This window comes from Thermobia domestica, chromosome 11, assembly GCF_964235325.1.
Source record: "Thermobia domestica chromosome 11, izTheDome1.hap1.1, whole genome shotgun sequence".
Taxonomy (NCBI): Eukaryota; Metazoa; Arthropoda; class Insecta; order Zygentoma; family Lepismatidae; genus Thermobia; species Thermobia domestica.
This window is the reverse complement of record NC_137464.1, coordinates 216485583-216509137: the sequence shown is the minus strand read 5'-3', so window position 1 is coordinate 216509137 and position 23555 is coordinate 216485583. Positions and strand designations below refer to the sequence as shown.

General features: G+C 34.4%; 1 protein-coding gene across 1 annotated transcript in view; it reads left to right on the top strand.

Annotated features, from left to right (window-relative positions):
- LOC145663744 (pickpocket protein 28-like) overlaps nt 1-23555 on the top strand; it is an 89749-nt gene that overhangs the window by 39023 nt on the left and 27171 nt on the right. The window contains exon 6 of the mRNA XM_081729829.1: nt 13822-13911. Within this exon, the coding sequence (XP_081585955.1) occupies nt 13822-13911 (90 nt within the window). The remainder of the gene's footprint in view (nt 1-13821; nt 13912-23555) is intronic.

Below are 23555 nucleotides of genomic sequence, written 5' to 3'. Positions count from 1 at the left end.
AGAAGTGTAGATTTTCTTTGACGCAGATGAGAAGTAACCTGTGTGTAAGACAGCAATACGAAAACGAATATTTGCACAACGAATTGAATCACTAATGCTCACACCAAGATTTATTTTAACTGTACCTGAGACTTTTGATTGATTAGTAAATGAGTAAATTATATTTTAAAGCGGTGTTGAGATTTATTTCGTATTAGGTTTTTAACTACTGTTTGGATTATTTTTTAAATTTATGTTTTATATAACAACAAGGTTATAAGGAACAGTATATTAACAGTAAAATGGGTTTTGAACCACAATAGGGACAACGTTAATGCAGTTGCTGTTTATATGAACTGTTATGGAAGATTAATTTTCATAGTATATATCATTTCTTTTATATTATCGTAACTGCAAGAGAACTGTATTATAAGACTACCTACCACATGTAAATAATAGTTAGAGCTAAAATACTGAAGTACTGGCAACTGAATTGTCAGTGAGAGTAATGTATTGTTTTAAAGAAATAAATAAATAGATATTAGAAAAATAATCTTAGTTGTTTTCTATGTTATATGAAGAAACTAGTGTTTAAGAAGCAGTGCATTAGAAGAAAAATAATTGGTTTCGAAGAATATGGTAGGAAACTGAAAGTATTTAATACTTAATTTTAGATTATTTTTTTTACAGACATTACCAACGTAACTGAATGATGAACTGTTGTCCATTGAACAAGAGTCACTGAGCTTGATACCTCGTGTTTACTTTATGATATGAAGACTTTAAAACTTTTCTTTTTAAAACTTTTTAAAGAAAATTGTGGTTGCAGTAGGAGAGAAATGCGTGATATACTGTAGAAAAGTTGATGTTACAGTACCCTTGTGCTCCTTTCTTATAAAAAGAAGTTAGTGTACTATTTTGTTGAGAATATAGATGAAAATATTGTAAAATTACATCTTGTTTTGCAAGTAGAATAATACTACTTCAATAATGCTTAAACACAGTGACTGTTAGGATGGATCCACCCTTCAACAAATTTCAGGATGTGCAGACCCTTACTTGGTATATGCTTTTAAAAGAATAAGGCTTAGAGAGCTCAATACTTTGAGGTAAAGGATAAAATGTCTATGAAATGCATAGAAATATACAGGAAAATACTTCTTCTTAAGATGATAACGTGAAATACTTATTCCATTTTATATAGTAAAAGGACAAGATTGTACTTTTGTGAATAATTAACTTGGACTTGAAAATCAAACACAACCCTTTTGTTAGACAACCACTAGAAATCCTATGTATAATGAATTGACACACACTGCAGACACTTTACTTTTATTGATCCTGATAATAAACATTGTATGGTAACCTCTTGAAACTTGTAGACCCACAGTGAGGTATACTCGGATATGGGGAGAGCACTATGACTCAGTGGTAGAACGACATTTTGATGGTCGTGATTTAAAAACGACCAAGTGAACTTTGTGGTGGACAACACCTTTTTTTTTCTCCTGGTACTTCCATTTCCTACAGCATTCATTTATTGGCTTAATTGGCTTATCCCTTAACCTAAAGGACGTTCTTCAGAGTAAGGAAGCTATCATGTTTCATAATATATAGTATAACAGGTACGATTGTCGTTGTATATTAAAGCCTCAACTTCCTCGATAGAATTTTACAACGACAAAAGATTTTGAATTGAATAATAATACGATTTCTATGCCTTGGCGGGCTAAGATCGAACCATGGATTCATCATGCGCCAGAGGTGAAGGATTTGAAGGTGATGAAGAATATTTTATGATTCCACAGTAGTATTAATGATTGTTTGAGATTCTTAATATACTATGTGATACAAAGGTTACATGAATTTTATTTTGTTCTTTTTGGACTAATGTTTAAGAGGACCAGAATGATAGATTTCAAGAACTACCTATGGTGCACGGATTACAGTTTTAATTTTACAGCTTTATACACATGCATTCAAAATTATAAGGCCATTAGATTTTTGTATAAGACTCTTGTTGGACTTGACTTGATTTGAGTTTAACATCTCTTTTCACCAGCGAGGCTATATGAGACGTGGACCTACTGATTAATGTGGAATCCGAACCACATGAGCTCCCGCCGGGAATCGAACCTGGGTAGACTTTTGTTGGAATAAATGCTTTCGCTGGAACTTTTTTTTTAATTTAATGTAAAACTTTAAACATAATGAAGAAAATAAGAACATACTGAGGTGAAATAAACTTGAAAACTCCCACCGTGCAAAAGAATTAAGGAAAACAGCTTCTGTTTCAAGCTGAGACTATCCATGGTTGAGATTGACCACCAAATATAACGATTATTTTTCTCAGATGATGAGTTTGTATGCTTATGCCAATAGCTAAAACTGGAAAAGTGAACCAGGTAGTGTTTGCAAAATGGTATTACATGGTTTAATCTCAGAACATGTGCCATTGTGATGGACAAAAATTCCATGGGTAGTGGTGCTGGTGGACAACAACAACTTCACGAAACATCTGTTGGTATTAAAATTAACGATACATGAACTTTCAAAAGACGAAATGTTTCTTTATCTGGACTGTTAATACTTTTTTGAAATTTCATCGGAACAAGCATTCAACGTAAACTATAATAAACGAACGAACTATCTAGTTGCATTATAGGAGGGCGATACAGGTGTGGATGAAAAGTTTATGTATTGATTTTGAATACGAGTTGTGTGCGAGTAATTCAATTTTATTTAACTTTTAATATTAGAGATTATTTTATACGACCATTTAATATTTTATTATTTCTTATACATATTCGCTTTCATCATTTGTCCATTGTAATGTTAGTAGAAAAAAAAATGTTTTATTTAACAACATGAGCACGAAAACCCACAAGAAAAATATTAGACAACATTCATAATTATCACTGTACGGAATACTTCTTTAAATGGAAACAGTTTGATCCATTGATAGAGTGCACCCATCTGGCACGAGGATCCCTAGTTCAATCCCAAGACCGTGACAATTTGTGATGGACAACACCCTGTGGATATTCTCGGGGTTCTCCATTTCCTACCACTTTCTTCATATTCAACATTTTTACAATCATTATCCATTCAACATTGCCTACTTGTAAAATGTCTCGAGTAGATGAGTATATAAGACTCATGCCAGAACAAAATGTTTTCTCTTTGCTCTCAAGCCAGAAAAAAAAGCAGAAACTCATATCTACATGCCAGAATAAGTGTTTTCGCTTTGCTCTCAAGCCAGAAAAGAAGAAACTCGTATCCACGAAACTTGTGAAATTTGGCGAGTAGCAACTCGAGAAATTTCACTTCGTGGATACGAGTTTCTTCTTTTCTGGCTTGAGAGCAAAGCGAAAACACTTATTCTGGCATGTAGATATGAGTTTCTGCTTTTTTTTCTGGCTTGAGAGCAAAGAGAAAACATTTTGTTCTGGCATGAGTCTTATATACTCATCTACTCGAGACATTTTACAAGTAGGTAATGTTGAATGGATAATGATTGTAAAAATGTTGAATATGAAGAAAGTGGTAGGAAATGGAGAACCCCGAGAATATCCACAGGGTGTTGTCCATCACAAATTGTCACGGTCTTGGGATTGAACTAGGGATCCTCGTGCCAGATGGGTGCACTCTATCAATGGATCAAACTGTTTCCATTTAAAGAAGTATTCCGTACAGTGATAATTATGAATGTTGTCTAATATTTTTCTTGTGGGTTTTCGTGCTCATGTTGTTAAATAAAACATTTTTTTTTCTACTAACATTACAATGGACAAATGATGAAAGCGAATATGTATAAGAAATAATAAAATATTAAATGGTCGTATAAAATAATCTCTAATATTAAAAGTTAAATAAAATTGAATTACTCGCACACAACTCGTATTCAAAATCAATACATAAACTTTTCATCCACACCTGTATCGCCCTCCTATAATGCAACTAGATAGTTCGTTCGTTTATTATAGTTTACGTTGAATGCTTGTTCCGATGAAATTTCAAAAAAGTATTAACAGTCCAGATAAAGAAACATTTCGTCTTTTGAAAGTTCATGTATCGTTAATTTTAATACCAACAGATGTTTCGTGAAGTTGTTGTTGTCCACCAGCACCACTACCCATGGAATTTTTGTCCATCACAATGGCACATGTTCTGAGATTAAACCATGTAATACCATTTTGCAAACACTACCTGGTTCACTTTTCCAGTTTTAGCTATTGGCATAAGCATACAAACTCATCATCTGAGAAAAATAATCGTTATATTTGGTGGTCAATCTCAACCATGGATAGTCTCAGCTTGAAACAGAAGCTGTTTTCCTTAATTCTTTTGCACGGTGGGAGTTTTCAAGTTTATTTCACCTCAGTATGTTCTTATTTTCTTCATTATGTTTAAAGTTTTACATTAAATTAAAAAAAAAGTTCCAGCGAAAGCATTTATTCCAACAAAAGTCTACCCAGGTTCGATTCCCGGCGGGAGCTCATGTGGTTCGGATTCCACATTAATCAGTAGGTCCACGTCTCATATAGCCTCGCTGGTGAAAAGAGATGTTAAACTCAAATCAAGTCAAGTCCAACAAGAGTCTTATACAAAAATCTAATGGCCTTATAATTTTGAATGCATGTGTATAAAGCTGTAAAATTAAAACTGTAATCCGTGCACCATAGGTAGTTCTTGAAATCTATCATTCTGGTCCTCTTAAACATTAGTCCAAAAAGAACAAAATAAAATTCATGTAACCTTTGTATCACATAGTATATTAAGAATCTCAAACAATCATTAATACTACTGTGGAATCATAAAATATTCTTCATCACCTTCAAATCCTTCACCTCTGGCGCATGATGAATCCATGGTTCGATCTTAGCCCGCCAAGGCATAGAAATCGTATTATTATTCAATTCAAAATCTTTTGTCGTTGTAAAATTCTATCGAGGAAGTTGAGGCTTTAATATACAACGACAATCGTACCTGTTATACTATATATTATGAAACATGATAGCTTCCTTACTCTGAAGAACGTCCTTTAGGTTAAGGGATAAGCCAATTAAGCCAATAAATGAATGCTGTAGGAAATGGAAGTACCAGGAGAAAAAAAAAGGTGTTGTCCACCACAAAGTTCACTTGGTCGTTTTTAAATCACGACCATCAAAATGTCGTTCTACCACTGAGTCATAGTGCTCTCCCCATATCCGAGTATACCTCACTGTGGGTCTACAAGTTTCAAGAGGTTACCATACAATGTTTATTATCAGGATCAATAAAAGTAAAGTGTCTGCAGTGTGTGTCAATTCATTATACATAGGATTTCTAGTGGTTGTCTAACAAAAGGGTTGTGTTTGATTTTCAAGTCCAAGTTAATTATTCACAAAAGTACAATCTTGTCCTTTTACTATATAAAATGGAATAAGTATTTCACGTTATCATCTTAAGAAGAAGTATTTTCCTGTATATTTCTATGCATTTCATAGACATTTTATCCTTTACCTCAAAGTATTGAGCTCTCTAAGCCTTATTCTTTTAAAAGCATATACCAAGTAAGGGTCTGCACATCCTGAAATTTGTTGAAGGGTGGATCCATCCTAACAGTCACTGTGTTTAAGCATTATTGAAGTAGTATTATTCTACTTGCAAAACAAGATGTAATTTTACAATATTTTCATCTATATTCTCAACAAAATAGTACACTAACTTCTTTTTATAAGAAAGGAGCACAAGGGTACTGTAACATCAACTTTTCTACAGTATATCACGCATTTCTCTCCTACTGCAACCACAATTTTCTTTAAAAAGTTTTAAAAAGAAAAGTTTTAAAGTCTTCATATCATAAAGTAAACACGAGGTATCAAGCTCAGTGACTCTTGTTCAATGGACAACAGTTCATCATTCAGTTACGTTGGTAATGTCTGTAAAAAAAATAATCTAAAATTAAGTATTAAATACTTTCAGTTTCCTACCATATTCTTCGAAACCAATTATTTTTCTTCTAATGCACTGCTTCTTAAACACTAGTTTCTTCATATAACATAGAAAACAACTAAGATTATTTTTCTAATATCTATTTATTTATTTCTTTAAAACAATACATTACTCTCACTGACAATTCAGTTGCCAGTACTTCAGTATTTTAGCTCTAACTATTATTTACATGTGGTAGGTAGTCTTATAATACAGTTCTCTTGCAGTTACGATAATATAAAAGAAATGATATATACTATGAAAATTAATCTTCCATAACAGTTCATATAAACAGCAACTGCATTAACGTTGTCCCTATTGTAGTTCAAAACCCATTTTACTGTTAATATACTGTTCCTTATAACCTTGTTGTTATATAAAACATAAATTTAAAAAATAATCCAAACAGTAGTTAAAAACCTAATACGAAATAAATCTCAACACCGCTTTAAAATATAATTTACTCATTTACTAATCAATCAAAAGTCTCAGGTACAGTTAAAATAAATCTTGGTGTGAGCATTAGTGATTCAATTCGTTGTGCAAATATTCGTTTTCGTATTGCTGTCTTACACACAGGTTACTTCTCATCTGCGTCAAAGAAAATCTACACTTCTCAATAGATATACTTTCTCGTTACAAGCATTAGTAATGGTTCAAATTCCACTTTAAACAACAGCCCTCCCAAATCATTCATAGAACCAGTAAAACAGTAACTAAAAATCCAGATATAGTAAGTTCAGTATTTCAATCCAATACAACTGCAGTGGGTAAAAAGCAAAATCACAGTTCGTCTTAAATTACCAAATTTAACTCAATAAGTGAAAACTGCACAATATAATCTATTTAAGGTTTAGGAAGATCTAATTTCGGGAGTACATCACTTCTGATATGTTATAACTATATGTCATGTATTCACTCACAAATATATCTGCACTGTATATGCATACAACTAAAACATTAAAATACTATTTTCTTATGCATTTGTAACAATTATAATAAAGTTTAAAACTGTCGAAATTCAGACTAGTTTTTATTAAAGTTTAAATTGTCAGATATCTATTTCAACTGTAAAAGAACATGTTAGCTACTACCTGTAATAGAAGGTATTAAATTATTGCGCTTCTAGCGACTATAACACCATTACAAAAATATGTTCTTGTTTTTTTCTAACTTACAAACAAGACCTATAAATAAAATACCCTTTTTAATTCAAACAAACAATAATCACACTTCAAATAAAATACAAAATCGTATCAGACTGTCTGTAAATATTATATGCAACCGTCAAAACATTTATAAAATATTGATTGCATAATCTTCTAGGTGCCAAAGTCAAATATTCATACTCATTATTATTATGTATGCAAAATGTATCTGCCTCTCCAACACGCTAATTCCCATCGCTCACAGTCCTGCTAATAGTTATCGCCAATGGTGTTGGTTACCTTGTACTTAATGTTATGAGTTCTAAAGTAAAGCAATTTTAACCAAACTATACGTTCAAAGTGCTATCTCTTTATTTAAAGCAATTGTTTCCATCTGCATATGACTAATCCTAATAAACCAAGCACACCATTACTATCACAATCTGCGCTGTCAAATAATTGTCCGTCTCTTGTATTGCCTTAAAAGAGTCGTTAGCTACACTGTTTAAATAATGTCAAAATTGTACCTAACGTACATTACGTCTTATTAAATATATTTTCTTTACTAGTATGTATGAAGTTATATAAACACCTAGTTTTGTATAAAGAGTATCAAACGTATAATTCTCCAATAAGCGCTACAGTAAGTTTCTTTCCTCCTTCATACACATTAAATAGCGCTAATCATAAAAAAGTCACTTCTAAAACAAAATGCTTGACCTTAATCAAAGTGTATTTCTAGTTTAAGCATTGTGTGTGAAGTTCTCCCGTTTCCGCCTACATTCTCGTTCCACCAACTTATACATGCGTACTTTTATTCATCCAAATATAATACATAGAAAAAGCTATGGTGAGTACGCAATACAGCGTTCACCTCTGGTGCATAGAGTCCTTGGTTCAATCCCAGCTTGTTTCAAGTTAGCTTTTTGGTGCACAAACACTATGTGCGTGGGTTTTTGTCGTGGTTCTCATGCTTCTTCCCACTTTCTTCATTCCACCATATTCATGAATTTCTCATCACCGTCTCCTTTAGTATAGCCAGTATATTCGTTGGCCACTTATAATAACTTTTATGTCGATATTTCAGTATTCAATATTCATACCACACATTATCCAATATTTTCGATATTTCATACAACTAACATCTAACGGTGTCAGTAAATCCATATTTTAAGACCAATCTATAACTCCTTTTCACTAAAAAAACCTCCGCTATATTTCAACAACAAAGAATTCAGGAAAATAAGGTTTGTTCTCCAGTGTTTCTATTAAGATTTTTATTTCCTTCACCACCTAAAACAATAAAAAATTAAAAATTAATTATTTGCTATATTACGATTTCCAATTACAAACTATAAGTATAAAGTTTCCCTTTTAACTTCACTACTACATTTCATCCTGGGTAATATGTTCAAACAGTCTCGGGTCTCTTTTTATTGCCTTAGCTTTCAACATGAAAAACCGTTAAATTCAATCTGCGGTAACGTTAAACGTTCTGTCGCCATATAACCTCATTGTTGCACTAGCGTTTATGAAACAAAAACACAATAGTTTACAATAATAATAATAATAATTTTTACCATATACTTTCTAAATACCAGTTATACGTCTCACACAATTCATAGCTATGTATAAGTAACAACATCTGCTAAGCAAAATGTTTGTCGTACGGCTTTTCACGTAAAAGAGTCCTGGTTCGATTCCCGGGGCGCATTCTGCTAACTTTCTGTACAATAATTTATATATACCTGTTATGTCATACACAATTCATAGCTACATATAAGTAACAACATCTGCTAAGCAAAATGTTTGTCGTACGGCTTTTCACGTAAAAGAGTCCTGGTTCGATTCTCGGGGCGCATTCTGCTAACTTTCTGTACAATAATTTATATATACCTGTTATGTCATACACAATTCATAGCTACATATAAGTAACAACATCTGCTAAGCAAAATGTTTGTCGTACGGCTTTTCACGTAAAAGAGTCCTGGTTCGATTCCCGGGGCGCATTCTGCTAACTTTCTGTACAATAATTTATATATACCTGTTATGTCATACACAATTCATAGCTACATATAAGTAACAAGTTCGCACTGCAAGCAAAATATTTAGCGTACGGTTCTCCACGTGGGAGAATACTAATTCGAGTCCCGGTGCAATGAAAAATGTTCATTCCCTACATATTACATTATACTATATCTTAGTCAAGTTATAATTCCATAAAAGTACACCGAGTCATATCATTTTTTCAATGCCGGAAAATCCGCAATCAATTCCCGATTAAAACAAACAGTTCCGTCCCCCTTATACTCCCAACAATTACAATATGTCCCTTTCCCATATAAAAAATGAACAAGTATACTACAAGAAACCTTTCCAGAAGTTTCGAGAGTGTTCTTTCCCCTATTCCAACAATCACAATTTCTAGAATGTTCTCCAGCAGCAGCTGTCGCGTTACATGTGCTGAATATTAATGAATTACCTTGTTCTACGTGTGTGATCTGCATATTTTATTTCCGAAAAGGTTTTTCTGTATTCTGCTTGTCCAATTAACATTTCTTTTAACCGGAAACCAATTTATTATGTGTCATGTTACCTCCGGCCGCACCTGCATACATTATGTGTCATTAGTATGCGGGGAAAAAGGGTGTATCCATTTTTTAAAACGTGTATTACCAAGTGCTAAAATGTCAAAAAAGTACACACTCATGAATATTCATTTGGGCGAGTAGTTTGCCCACAACTACTCGCATTCTATAATGACTTTCTAAAATTAAGTATTTTGTTATTTAAAAGAAAAGATTTCCGAGAGCCCAAATAAACATTCTTAATTTTATATACCATACCAACCAAATTAGTTCTAAAACATTGCCGTCTCATACTTGCCAATATACGAACTATAAACTTCTTATTTCCTGACCTTTGACCTTTTATGACATTGTTGACCATTAATTTTGCATGTATTCCATGACCACCGTTTTGCATGTATTCTATGGCATGTCAAATCACTTTTCAAACATCACACTTTCATATCTGCTAACACTTAAAAACATGACATTTTAACTGCGTGACCTTTGACCTTTTATGACATTGTTGACCTTTTCCCTATGCCCATACACACCAATTCGAAGCACCTTTATGCATGTGTTCCATGGTAGCTTAAATCATTTTTCAAACGTCACAGTTTCATAGTTGCTAACACATCAAACATGAAATTTTAAAAGCGTGACCTTGGACCTCTTATGATGACCTTTTCCCTATGCCCATACACACTCGTTGGAAGGATCTTTATGCATGTGTTCTATGGCACTTCAAAGCATTATTTCCAATGTTACAGTTTCTTGTTTGTTAACACATCAAATATGACATTTGAACTACGTGACCTTTGACCTCTGATGATATTGCTGACCTCTTCGTTTTGCTAAAAAGGATGTTCGGTAGATCCTTTGTGCATATGTTTTTTTAACATTATCTTCAACTGAATTAGTTGTGTACAATAAGCTGTTGAAAAGGGAGCTTTTTCTTCAAGGGTCACAGATGACCTGTTAGAGGTTACCGGGTCACGATTGCCCACATTTCTCGTTATCACGTTGTTTCGGATCAGAATTTATGTCGATATACCAATTTTTGCTACCGGAGATGGATATTCAAAAAAATGATATGTGAGACTACTATTTAACATTGAAATCCCATAAGGAAAAAAATCGCATTTTGACCTTTGACCCTGTAACTCCGCAAACAATAACACCCGCGATCTCGTTTTGCAATAAAACAAATCTTCTGACCTTCCTCTAAATTGCCTGCAAATTTCACAGTTCTAGCTTTTACCAGTTCTGAGTACTATGAAATTAAAGTTTACACACGAATTATGGGACAGTCTATATATATATATATATATATATATATATATATATATATATATATATATATATATATATATATATATATATATATCGGGTGTTGCAAAATAACTGTTACAACTCTTGGGAGGTGACTCCTGCCACTGAGACAAGAAAAAAAGTTATCTTGAACTTTCGGCTATCGGACATAGTTTCGGATCTACAAGGTGCCGAAAGCGTGGGAAAATGACTTTCGGACGCCAATAGTTCGGAAACTATCCAACGTAAAGAGGGTGGGTAAAAAAATCACTGAAGAAGTCATACCTGCTGTATTGAATTTTACATGTTTCACAATCCTATCATGCACGCGCAAGGGATTCCCCAAAGGAACGTAGGGAGTCCCGGATAATCTGCCAAATGAAAATTCGTCTAAATGGATATGAATTGATAGGGTTTCTACCAGGTAACAATAATTCGTTTGTATCAAGTTAATATCTGGAACAAATACAAAATGGCAGACAGCTTCATACACGTTGTGTGTGGTTGCAAATTGCCAGGTACGGATGCTGGCCAACAGTGACGTTATGAGTTTTAAATGTAGCGAATTTGTACTCAAATGCTCTAGAACGACATCTGGAGTGTCGGTAGAGCACAACAGATGAAGCAGGGTGATTCACATTTGCAGAAACACTTAACGAAAAATGCCCAGAAATGCACTCATACTCAGTAAACGTGAGTTCAAAGCGTTGGAAATGTAAGGATTAGCCATTAGTCAAGAATATGAAAGCCATTGCCAATTCACCAATAATATTCCCTCAAACCGATGTAATATGATGTGCACGGTTGCATACAAATAAGGATGCAACAACTGAGGCCAAGTTGAAATTGTGCAAGGGGAATCACTATGAAACTGGGTAAACCTAATGAATGTCACTAGTAGGATCGCATGATCGATATTGAAATATGGCCGACGTGTGTGTTCATATAGACATGTAGCTAATGGACAAATGTCAACATGTCTATTACTGCTAGGACACCGTCTCACGTGCGAAAAATAGGAAAATAACTACTCGGGTCTTGAATCTGAGGCCGTGGGCTCCCAGTAGGATTGGAAACTGCGATCACGCCAGCGAAAGCGAGCGCTCTTGCTCTGAGGCTCGAGGGAGCCTCACTTTCTCTGTATTCATTTCTTTGAGGAGTACCCACTTTGTTTGGCAAGTGCTCTTGTACAACATCCCGACATGCTTGTGTGTTTCATTTTGTTACTCCTACTGCACAGTTGTAAACAATCAGAGCTTTAAGACGCATCTTCCTATTTCTCACGTCGTTTTATTTTCCATATTTATGGTGTTCCAGCTGTAGTCTTATATGTGTCATTTTCGTCTTTGTCTTGGCATGTGCACTGTGTGCAAGATACGAATTTCTGGAGGTATTTTCCTATATTTCGAGTACGTCATATGTGCCAGAAGACGTGGGAAATGATACAAGTTTGTTATTTTCACGTTCTAACAAAATTTGAACCGTGGATTAAGATATTTCTTTTCATATGTGTCGACTGTGAGTCACCTCCCAAGAGTTGTAGCACTTATTTTCCAACACTCGATATATATATATATATATATATATATATATATATATATGTGTGTGTGTGTGTGTGTGTGTGTGTACAAAGTGTGTTCAAAAAGAAACCGAACTTTTGCTGTAACATCTTTATTGCTCATTTACATCTTTATTCAAGCTCTTTCATTATTACTGTATCATTAATTCAACTAACAGCTTGTAAAAGTGTTCACTTCAGCACCTGTATCTCATCAATTAACGATCGTAGCGAAACGCGACCGATGGCAAATATTTTGTCTAAAGCTGCCGCTAGGTGCGCCTCAGCAGCTGCAGCACGCCTCCTCTGTCGGTTGACGTGTTATTTTGAAAAGTTCAGTTTCTTTCTGAACACACCTCGTACGTACGTCCAGTAGACACAACAATCTCAAGAACTATTTTATGGATCACCATACTTTGGCCAATATGTAAAGGGTGAAAGTCAGGAATCTAGGTAGTTGATGGAGGTAATCGATCCAAGATTTCTCATTAGGTTATGTTACAGCAAATGTCCTGATAGTTTGGATCAGGCCCGCAACCAGCCACAGAAGTTTGGGAGGGAGGGCATGAATATGGCAAGTGATTAAACATTCTCTTACCAATAGTTAAATTGTGTTTTTTGAATTAATAATAGCATTTTGTGTTAAGGTCTGGAGGGGCTACGAAAAGTTTAGGGGGGTTAGCCCCACGGCTCCCTCTGGTTGCGGGTCTGGTTTGGATTTGGCTACACTATATGTAGTTCTCCAAATATAAGGTCTACAAGAAAATTTTTGCCTGAAATATATTGGGTCTTTTAATCCAAAAGAGTAGTAGAACTAGAAAATCAATTAACCCCTTTCTGCATATTTTTTTCTTTTAGCGAAAAAAAAAATCAGTATTGCTAATCCTCATATGGGAACTTGAAAAATGAATTAAAACTTGAATTTTAGATTTTTCACTTAATTCCGACGAGAAATAAGTAAGTGCCATATATGACACCCTTAAAACTCACAAAGAACATGCCAGATGACACCAAAATCTCTTATTCATACACGTCAATATCCCACACAGCAGACAAAATAGTCATTTGATACCTTTCATAAATCACAAAAAAAGCTAAAATGAAAAAAGGGTATGTGCCATATATGGCACGGCATGCGGTAAGGGGTTAATTTCTGAGTACATGTTAGTAGGTCAATAGCAGTATTTTGGTGATGTGTCTTATACAATTGCAAATTATTTTCTGGTAACAATAATTTCACCAGTAAGTATGTGAAATAAATCGGATATCATTTTCTTTACAGGAGATAGGAACACATCATTTTGTGATCCATCCAAATATTGTGGTTATCAAACCATTGCATTTTCTGCTTCATCATCGAGGGCTTCTTCAGGTATTGAAAAAATATTATTTATTGAATACTGTATAGGGTCTAATATAATTTTGAATAACTCTGTCACTTCGTGGATATATCTGTATACTTAATCTGTAGATGTTTCTAATAACTAATAAGATGTAAGGCCTCGTTAAGGTCGTGTTTAACGTTTCCAGCTGCAATCATCAATCCCTATCTAATAACATGGTGAACTTCTTTTCAAAGTATTATAAAAACTATTTGTCTTATGCAGTTCGAAATTTCTCCAGATGTTAACCTACCCCAATACTACATGTTCACTTTTTTATTTTTAATCTAGCTCTTATAGTTCATTAATATTACTTTTTACAAAGAAATGTGACAGCGCTGTAAATATATACACAAATTCAGGCATTGGAGAATCAACAGGGTTTCTTTTCCTGCTCGTGGAGGTGCAGATACGATCTTTCCTGAACCATTCATACCATTGTTCCTCACTGATCTTCAAAAAGTTGGTAGGGGAGGAAAACAAGTTACGAAATGAGAAAAGATCGTTCATCTAATAATGTGGAGAATGCATATCTTCGAAATTATGTTAGTTGACGATCTGATCATATGGTTCGGAAGAAGAAAGGTTTGCGGAAAGGAAGACTGATTGCTTTCAGAAATGAGACAACCTTATCCACCTACACATCTTTTTACTTGTATTTTATAGGAAGCCTTGTCAAACAGGGTACACTTTCCCTATTTTTTATTTTGCAATCATATTTGATCCTAAATCTTGATTCTTGCGCGGCGAAGAAAGAAGACACGACAAGGAGAACGCAAAACTAAAAGCATTATCATCAATATTTTGCTTTCCGAAATCAGGAATGTAACCTTAAAAAAATTAAACTTTAAAAGAAATATCTGATAAGATGAAAGAACAAATCATGGAATTTCAGGCGTGTGCGTAACAGTAATATACAAAATAAATAAATAAATACTACAATATTTTGAGTGTCTAGATAATTTGGACCCGATATTGCTATTTTTTCAGATATTTTTCACTGAAACGTAATTTACAGAATATATATATAGTGGCGGATCCAGGATATTATCAAGGGAGGGGCTAAACCATAATTTGCCGCTTTATCCAGTGTATACCTCAGCGTCAAGGGGGGCTATAGCCCCTGCAGTCCCCTTCGATCCGTGCCCGTATATATATTAGAAAGTTTTAATACAGTTGCCAACACTGCTTAGGGGAAGTAAATATAATCGCCCGTTAGCATGGAAGCGGTGGCTTGGTGAGTCCTTGAGTCGTGTTGAAACATGCACCGAGATATCTTTATTCAGTACGGCGTAGCAAACAGTTGAGTGCGGCGTGTGTGTGTGTCTTGGTGGATTTTTAAGTGCGCAAAATGGATGAAAAATTGGAACAACGCGTTCGTGTGAAATTTTGTTTTAAAACTGGGAAATCTGCTTCGGAGACTTACGAACTCTTAAAAACAGCGTTTGGAGACAAATGTCTGGGCCGGTCAAACGTGTTTATCTGGTTTCACAGATTCAAAGATGGCCGCGAGTCAGTAGAGGATAAGAGGATAGCCCCGGTCTGGCCGGCCTTCAACACCAAAAACTAATGAAAACATTGCGAAAGTTGGCGATTTAGTGCGCTAGAACCGTTGACTTACAATTTGGAAGATGGCTGAAGACCTGAATTTAAGTTTTTATGCGGTTCAGTCAATTTTAACTGATGATTTGAACATGTGTCGAGTGTCCGCGAAATTCATTCCAAAAGTGTTGTCACACCAGCAGAAACAATACAAACTTGAAGTGTCCCAAGAACTGTTAAATCGAGGCGAAATGGACTCAGATTTCTTGAATAGGGTAATAACAGATGATGAATAGTGGGTTTATGGGTATGACCCAGAAACAAAGGCCCAAGGAAGAGATTTGACTCAATTGAGGACATTCAAGCAAATACGGAGAGATTGCTTCACACCGTTACGGAAAATAATTTTCAGGAATGCTTCCAGAAGTGGAAAGACAGTTGAAATCTGTGTGTTCATTCAGCAGAGATCCATCACAATATCCTGTAGGTAGTGCTCTCAACGGGTCAAGTCGGCTCGGGTTGAAGACCGACCCGACCCGACCCGAGACCCGAATTGACTGACCCGACCCGACCCGATGACCCGAACCGTAATCCGACCTGATTGACCTGGCCCGATAACCCGTCCCGAGCTGACACGGTTGACCCGGCCCGAATAATCCGACCCGACAACCCGACCCGAGTAGCCTGACCCGACAACCCGACCCGACCCGACCTGTTTGAGAGCACTATGGTCACGACACTGGGTGAACGCCAGAATGCACTCATATTTTGAACTAAACCCGGACCACGTGTACCGAAGTCTTACACGTTAACCACTAGCTAGATCAAGCGGGGTGTTGTATATGCATCTTAATGAATATTTGGCACTTTTGAGGTTTAGTTATTTCTTTTTATAACTCATACCAATGTCCGACGTAGAAGAATTTTTTTCTTGCTTTAGTTCTATGTGACGAAATTTTTCTTCAAGGTCAGTATTCTCACCTGCTCGGACGGCAGGGGGTCCTCTCGGAAGGCAGTAGCAAGAGTATCTTGGCGGAGACAAAAAAAATAGTTTAACTACAATGATAAGGGTTGAGGAAACGGGAGAACAACTGTGATTTTTTCCAACCCTTCAACTTTCATTCCAAAATAGGTTCCTATGATTCCGGGACCCGTGGCACTTTGATTTTTCTTTCTCGGTAATTAAAACGTATTTTACAGTATATATAGTTGCACGTAAGAAGATACATAATATGAATTTTGTAATTTAAAATTTAAAAATACAGTATGATAATTAATTATAAAGTACTAATTTTATATCATCACTTTCAGCCCAACAAATGAAATTCCAACAATTCGCTCCCTGAGTCTTGGTCATCAGTACTGCGTCTTATCCTTTGTCTTGCAGTCAAGTCTTGGTCCTGCATTTCGTAGTCTTGGTTACCTTTCATGCTATACAAGAGCCAAAAATGCTCGCCTCATCGGTACAAATGAAGACCAAGTGTGATTTTGATTATGGTCTTTCATACTATACGGAAAGCAAGAAAAGACGCTCATCGCTACTTGGTGATCACCAAAACAAGGCCAACAGCAAGATTACTATGCACTTCGTCTTGCATATCCAATCTTTATCTTGTTCTTGTATCTGTATCGTTGGGCTTGGTGAAATGAAATGAAATATTCAGTTTAAGGTCCCTCGATTTTGCACCGAGACTAAGGGAAATGGTGACCATGAGAAATGAATGAAATGGTGGAATGAAGAAAGTGGGAGGAAACAGGAGAACCCCGAGAAAACCCACTACACGGCGTTTTTCCACCACAAAGCTCACTTAGCACAAGCTGGGATCAAACCATGGACACCATCAGTGGCGGAGCCAAGGGAGGCAAGCCCCCTTGCTCAAATTCTTGGCTCCCTAGTGGCTCCCACACACAGATGATGCTGTTATAGGTCGACAAACGGTGAGTTGCCAGTGGCTAGAAGTGAAACTACTTCCAAAACATCTCTCGACAACAAAGTTACGAACTGCAGAATACCGTTGCGTTCCGAATAAAATAGCTCCATTCGTTTTAGTTTGTAGTACGGGAAGATCTAATTCACGGAAATCTGTGGGATGCTTGCATTGACCTCGCCACCTGGACATTCATTTTAACCTCTGTCCATTATCTAGTTATCTCCTTTGTTTTTGACAAACAACCAGAAAAATAGAAAATCAGTCGGCATTCTCATTCGCTTCAATGTTGAAAGTCATACTAAAATATGATATGCATACTTACAAATAACATGCACTGCAGTAAAACATTACACTTTTGTTGGACGAAAAAAGTCTTCGTACGCTAAGTAATTGATTTCCATTAATTATGGCGACATAGAACAAATGCATAGCATCCATTAAATGATTTGGTATTATTATTATTATTATTATTATTATTATTATTATTATTATTATTATTATTATTATTATTATTATTATTATTATTATTATTATTATTATTATTATTATTATTATTAGTTTATCTACCAAACAACTATTTATTGATTAATAAAAATGATTAATCAATTATATTTAGTTATGTATGGTAGATGACTTCAGATTATATTATTTACTGACCGACAGTATCCCACGCTGTCGTATCTGTGCATAAGAGGTAAGTTCTATCTTTTCTTTGTAGAAGTTAAGTAAAAGAACCTGTTTTACCTCGAAATGCTTAATTACAATTTTATTTACACAAAGACAATTCTAACATACAAGATGATATTAACGATGCTATTTGCATATACGAGTTACTTGTCACAAAAACTAATTACCCTAGGAAACTAAAACTATGCTCAGACTGTCTTTCTTAGCTAACTTTTACAAGTGGTAGCAATTGAAACTCACATGAGTATATGGTAACCTCTCACCCGAAGTCCAAGGTTAATCTCTTTGCACATGGCTAAAAAAAAAAAAAAAAAAAAAAAAAACGCCTCTGTTGCCTCCGTTTTCACTCTCCCCCTGTGCCAGCCTGAATCCCCATTATATTACCAAATGTTATCAATCTTTAATTTCAAATTAAGTGCTTTATGATTTTTTTTGCAATTATAAAGTCTCATTAGTTTCTATCACCGTTGTCCCTTAGGACAAGTTATTATAACAAAAGGAAAACATATTAGGGCGATTCTCTGGCAAGTGGTCCGTTGTCAGTAAATTTTCAAAATTAATTTGAAACTATGATGTTTATGTTTTTCTATTAAGAAATAGTGTAAGTATATACTGAGACATTTAAAATCTTTTTGTAAAATATATTTACTAGGTTTTGACCACATAAACTTTATCTGTTCTACACCATGCTCAATACTGTTCACATATCCCAATTTTCAAATAATTTTCAAACTAAATTCTAAATCCATAATTATATGAACAATAGCAAAAAATATGAAGTAGACCTTTGGCAAAAGTTTGACAATTTTGTTTTAATTAATGTTTTGTTCTGGTAGGCAAAAATCGTAGTTTTCTCATGTCATGTTTCGCTGTCCCGTACGTAACGGAAAACATGTATTTTTCGTCTTTCCTTTGTAATTGCAGAGGATAAAGTATTGAAACTTTTGCTCCAAAGTAGAATTATTATTAGCCTGTTAGTGGTACTTATTAAATTTGTTTATTATCCTTCTTATGTATTTTATGAGGTATAGAAATGTTGTCCCGTGCGTAACGCAACAACAAGGAAGTTACGCACGGGACAACATTTCTATACCTCATAAAATACATAAGAAGGATAATAAACAAATTTAATAAGTACCACTAACAGGCTAATAATAATTCTACTTTGGAGCAAAAGTTTCAATACTTTATCCTCTGCAATTACAAAGGAAAGACGAAAAGTACATGTTTTCCGTTACGCACGGGACAGCGAAACATGACATGAGAAAACTACGATTTTTGCCTACCAGAACAAAACATTAATTAAAACAAAATTGTCAAACTTTTGCCAAAGGTCCACTTCATATTTTTTGCTATTGTTCATATAATTACGGGTTTAGAATTTAGTTTGAAAATTATTTGAAAATTGGGATATGTGAACAGTATTGAGCATGGTGTAGAACAGATAAAGTTTATGTGGTCAAAACCTAGTAAATATATTTTACAAAAAGATTTTAAATGTCTCAGTATATACTTACACTTACAGATTTATCCAAGGAAGTGAATAATATTAAGTTATTAAGATTTCAATACGTGTTAATTGTTATTGAGATTAAACAGTGAAGAATAAACTTTTATGTTAACTCAAAGAAACATGAATTTGCTGAGAGTAACTAAATCAAATATAACTAAACATAACTACCAAAAACGTTTACGTTAAGTTACATAGACACATTTATCACGAGGCTTAAAAACAAATTATCATGATAAATCGCACATTTTTCTTTTCATTAGAAAGGTAGGTATCTAAGTTGGTTTGACAGTCTTGTAGGGGGCAAATGGATTCACAACTTTTTACTATATTCTTTCACCTTTTATCAGAAAATTAGGTGCTTGAAGTATATTTAAAACTTGATCGAATGAGACATAAAATCTCTTCTTTTCATCAAAACAAAACTTTGTACAACTGTTGTCCATGCATTTAAGATTTCTTACTCTAATGTCCCCGTCTTCTTCTACATCACTTTCAGACACACATACATACCGATATTTAATCCTATTTCTGGAAGAACCACAATCAAATTTCACTAAGAGAAATACACGTGCTCTAATATTGTCCATTCTGAGCCCGACAGTTGAAGGGTTGGAATATCATTATGAACATCGTCTTCAAAGTTGTATTCTGAATTAATGTCGCTCTCATCACTTGGTGAATGTATCATTCTGTACACTGACACTCTTTCCGTCTTCCTTGAACCAATCTAACTTGAATTGCCTTGTTCTTCACATTTTAGAGTGTTTTTCTCTTCTAAAAGGCCAACAACGAAACAATGCGGAATGAGTTTCGCAAAAGGGACGTGAGAGGAAAAGAGTTAATATTTTAACTTGCCTATAACGCTGTATCCTCACTTCATTTTTCAGTCTCACCTTGTTGCTATGTTTAAGTCTATATTTCCTAGCCCTTTCAGCGCCACTCGTTGGTTTTGTTGATCGATTCAGTGCATCACTGACAATATTACTTGGAACAGAGTTACGGTACTTGCCTGTGAATCAGCGCCCCCCAAAACTGACACTAAAGCAAATCTTCACTGTGGTGAAGTAACAATCATACCAAATAATCGAAAACCAACTGTTTCCCTTCAATTCACTTTCTGGCATTTCACCTGACAATGGCAGCGTTCAAACGACTCAATGTTTGGTAGGTAGCACAGAGGACCGAGCAGCTCAACAGTTATACAACATTATGTGGTTTGAACGCCACCAATCAGCACTCAGACAAATACCCTAAAGACATGGTAATAACACTAAGCGAGTTGCCTACCAAAGTTCGACTTTGATACTTTGGAATATAATTTAATGCATTTAAATTAAATTATGGATGCAAATTTTTTATGCTTATTAATGTTCAAATGTTAATCTTAAAATATCAATCTCTTTAGTAAGGATATTGCATAATAACAGTCTTAGAACAGCCAAACAATTGCATGGTTACTTTTCTGTCCCGTGCGTAACGTCCCGTGCGTAATGGTGAGTCGAAAAAGAAAACATAGTGTAAAGCTAATTAAATTCTATTTTCCAATTTAAAAAATATAATGCACAGTAAGGAGAATGAATGTAGAACATAAGTGATGGCATATAAAATGAAAATGCTGCCATAAATCGCAGAGAATGTCCAATGAATTTGAAGTTATCAAATGAGCTTTTCGTCTGAGTCCCGTGCGTAACGCTTAATTTTGGCTTATAACTCAAATTTGCAATTGTTTTGAGTATTTCATTTTATTTAATTATGCACTAATAGCTTTTCCCCTAATTTTGACATACTTTTTATTTTATTTGAAAATACATTTTTGTTTAAAAAAGCAGTTTTTGTGTACAAATGTCCCGTGCATAACGCTGAGAATCGCCCATTAATGGTTCCTCTTGATTACTTTTCAAGGCTTTTTCTTATAATTCACTTAAGCAATATCACTTTTTTTTTTTTTTTACAAATTATCATATCCATTTATTCCTTTTTATCATAAAATCTGTTTTCAACACATTATATTATCATGCGGTATTAAAACAAATCTGGAACTTCTGATATTTATTTACCTCCATCATTCCATCCGCAAAATTAGTGTGATCTGTACACGAGGGAATGTTTTCGGGCTGCTAAAATTAAGATTACTGGTGCCATGCTATAATTTTGAGTTTCGCCTTATCTCAAGTAGATGCAGACATGTCAGAAGGTTTGATCCTTGTAGATACACTAGTTCAAACGCTGTCCAAGATGAGGTCTGGTAAATATGACTCTTAACGAACAATATTCGAACAAATTTATCAAGAATGTTTGGAGATGTGCAAAGAAAATGGTCTCGAATTCCAGAGCCGGAAACAAATAGAATATAGAGGTTCCTCGTGGAAACGAACTAAACATCCGCCATCGAAATATCACAAATTCATTTCGAATGAATCTTTTCCTTCATTTGATGCAGAAAACAATTTTCTAAAGATAATATATCTATCAAGAGACATTTTTCTCCCTACTATTGATAGACAATCTCTGATATGGAAAACCGCTTTGTATCATGTTGCAAAATCATCAGGTCAATCACCACTCTACATGCAAAAAGTAAAAACTTTTTTAAATTACAACATTGTCGAGCCTATAACCCAGCATTATGGAGTGATCTGCAAACATTAAAGTGAGAACTCAAAATCCTCCCAAACACAATTAATAGAGCAACCCAAAAGCATATAAAGCATAACAGCAATTTACACATATGGTTGGTACCTTGAACATGATTGTGATTGTCTAAGAGTCCAGAAGAAATAGTTTTAAAAGCATAATTTTAGAAAATAAAGCATAAAGCATAATTTAAAATATATAGCACAATTCTTGGAAAATTCTCTTTAACTGAAAGTTTAGCATACTGTGTTAATATTTTTTGAAACCAATATTTACAATGCAAAATCATTGAGAACATAACAATGCAACAATGAAAAGCTTATTTTCACTTCTGTAAACTTTTCGGTGTAATCCTTTGATGTGGAGAAAAGAAAAAAAGTAAAAGAAGAAAATTTTCCGACAACAATGAATAGTATGCAAGAACTCCATACTATATTGTTGTGTTTACTTTTTGAACTTAAGCACTTTCTGTACTTTTTGGTGGCATCTTTTACTTTCCCTTTCTGTATATATGTACCTGTAAGGCGCACACAAATGATAGAAAAAATTATTCGAGCAAAGCACATCTCTTTACAATGAATTAAGTAGAAAGTTCATTAAATATGAGAGAAACTAGTTGCAAAAAAATATCAATAAATAGATCAAGATATTTAGAATATTTAATGTATAATAAATATTATACATTATACACGATTAATGTAAAATAATCATTGAAATTAACAATAAAGCATAATTTTTAAAAAAACATAATTAAACAAGAAATAAAGCATAATGTGGGTTGCTCTAACAATTAAGTTGTATGAAGACGAGAAGAAAACCAAAGCTGATTCCTTAACGAATTTCGTTGATCTTCTTTGTGTCTACAAAAACGCATTCCTAGAAACCTACAAGCTAGGTATCATCTCTGTGATTATATCAGTTTCTAGTGCTACATGTGAAAGGTCATTCTCTTCTTTGAAAAGATTAAAGACTTGTATACGCAATTCAATGACTCATGATAGGTTGAAAAATTAGTGTTACTTTATATTGAGAAGAAAATTGCTAAATCGTTAGATCTTTAACAAGTTGTGGATATGTTTGCTGCTGCCCACACAAATAGAAAGATCCTCTTCAAGTAGAGGCATGAACCTATAAGTTATTTTCTTTACCTGGAAAAGTGTGTTTACTTCCACTTAAGTCAACCAGCTACACATATTTTAAACGCCATGATTAAATAACTATTTACTTATATTAGAAATCAATTGCATTAATGAATCCTAGTTGTTTGAGGTACTAAATTCTTATATTATCACTGTTTTCCAAAGAGTAAAATCATGAACAACAAAGA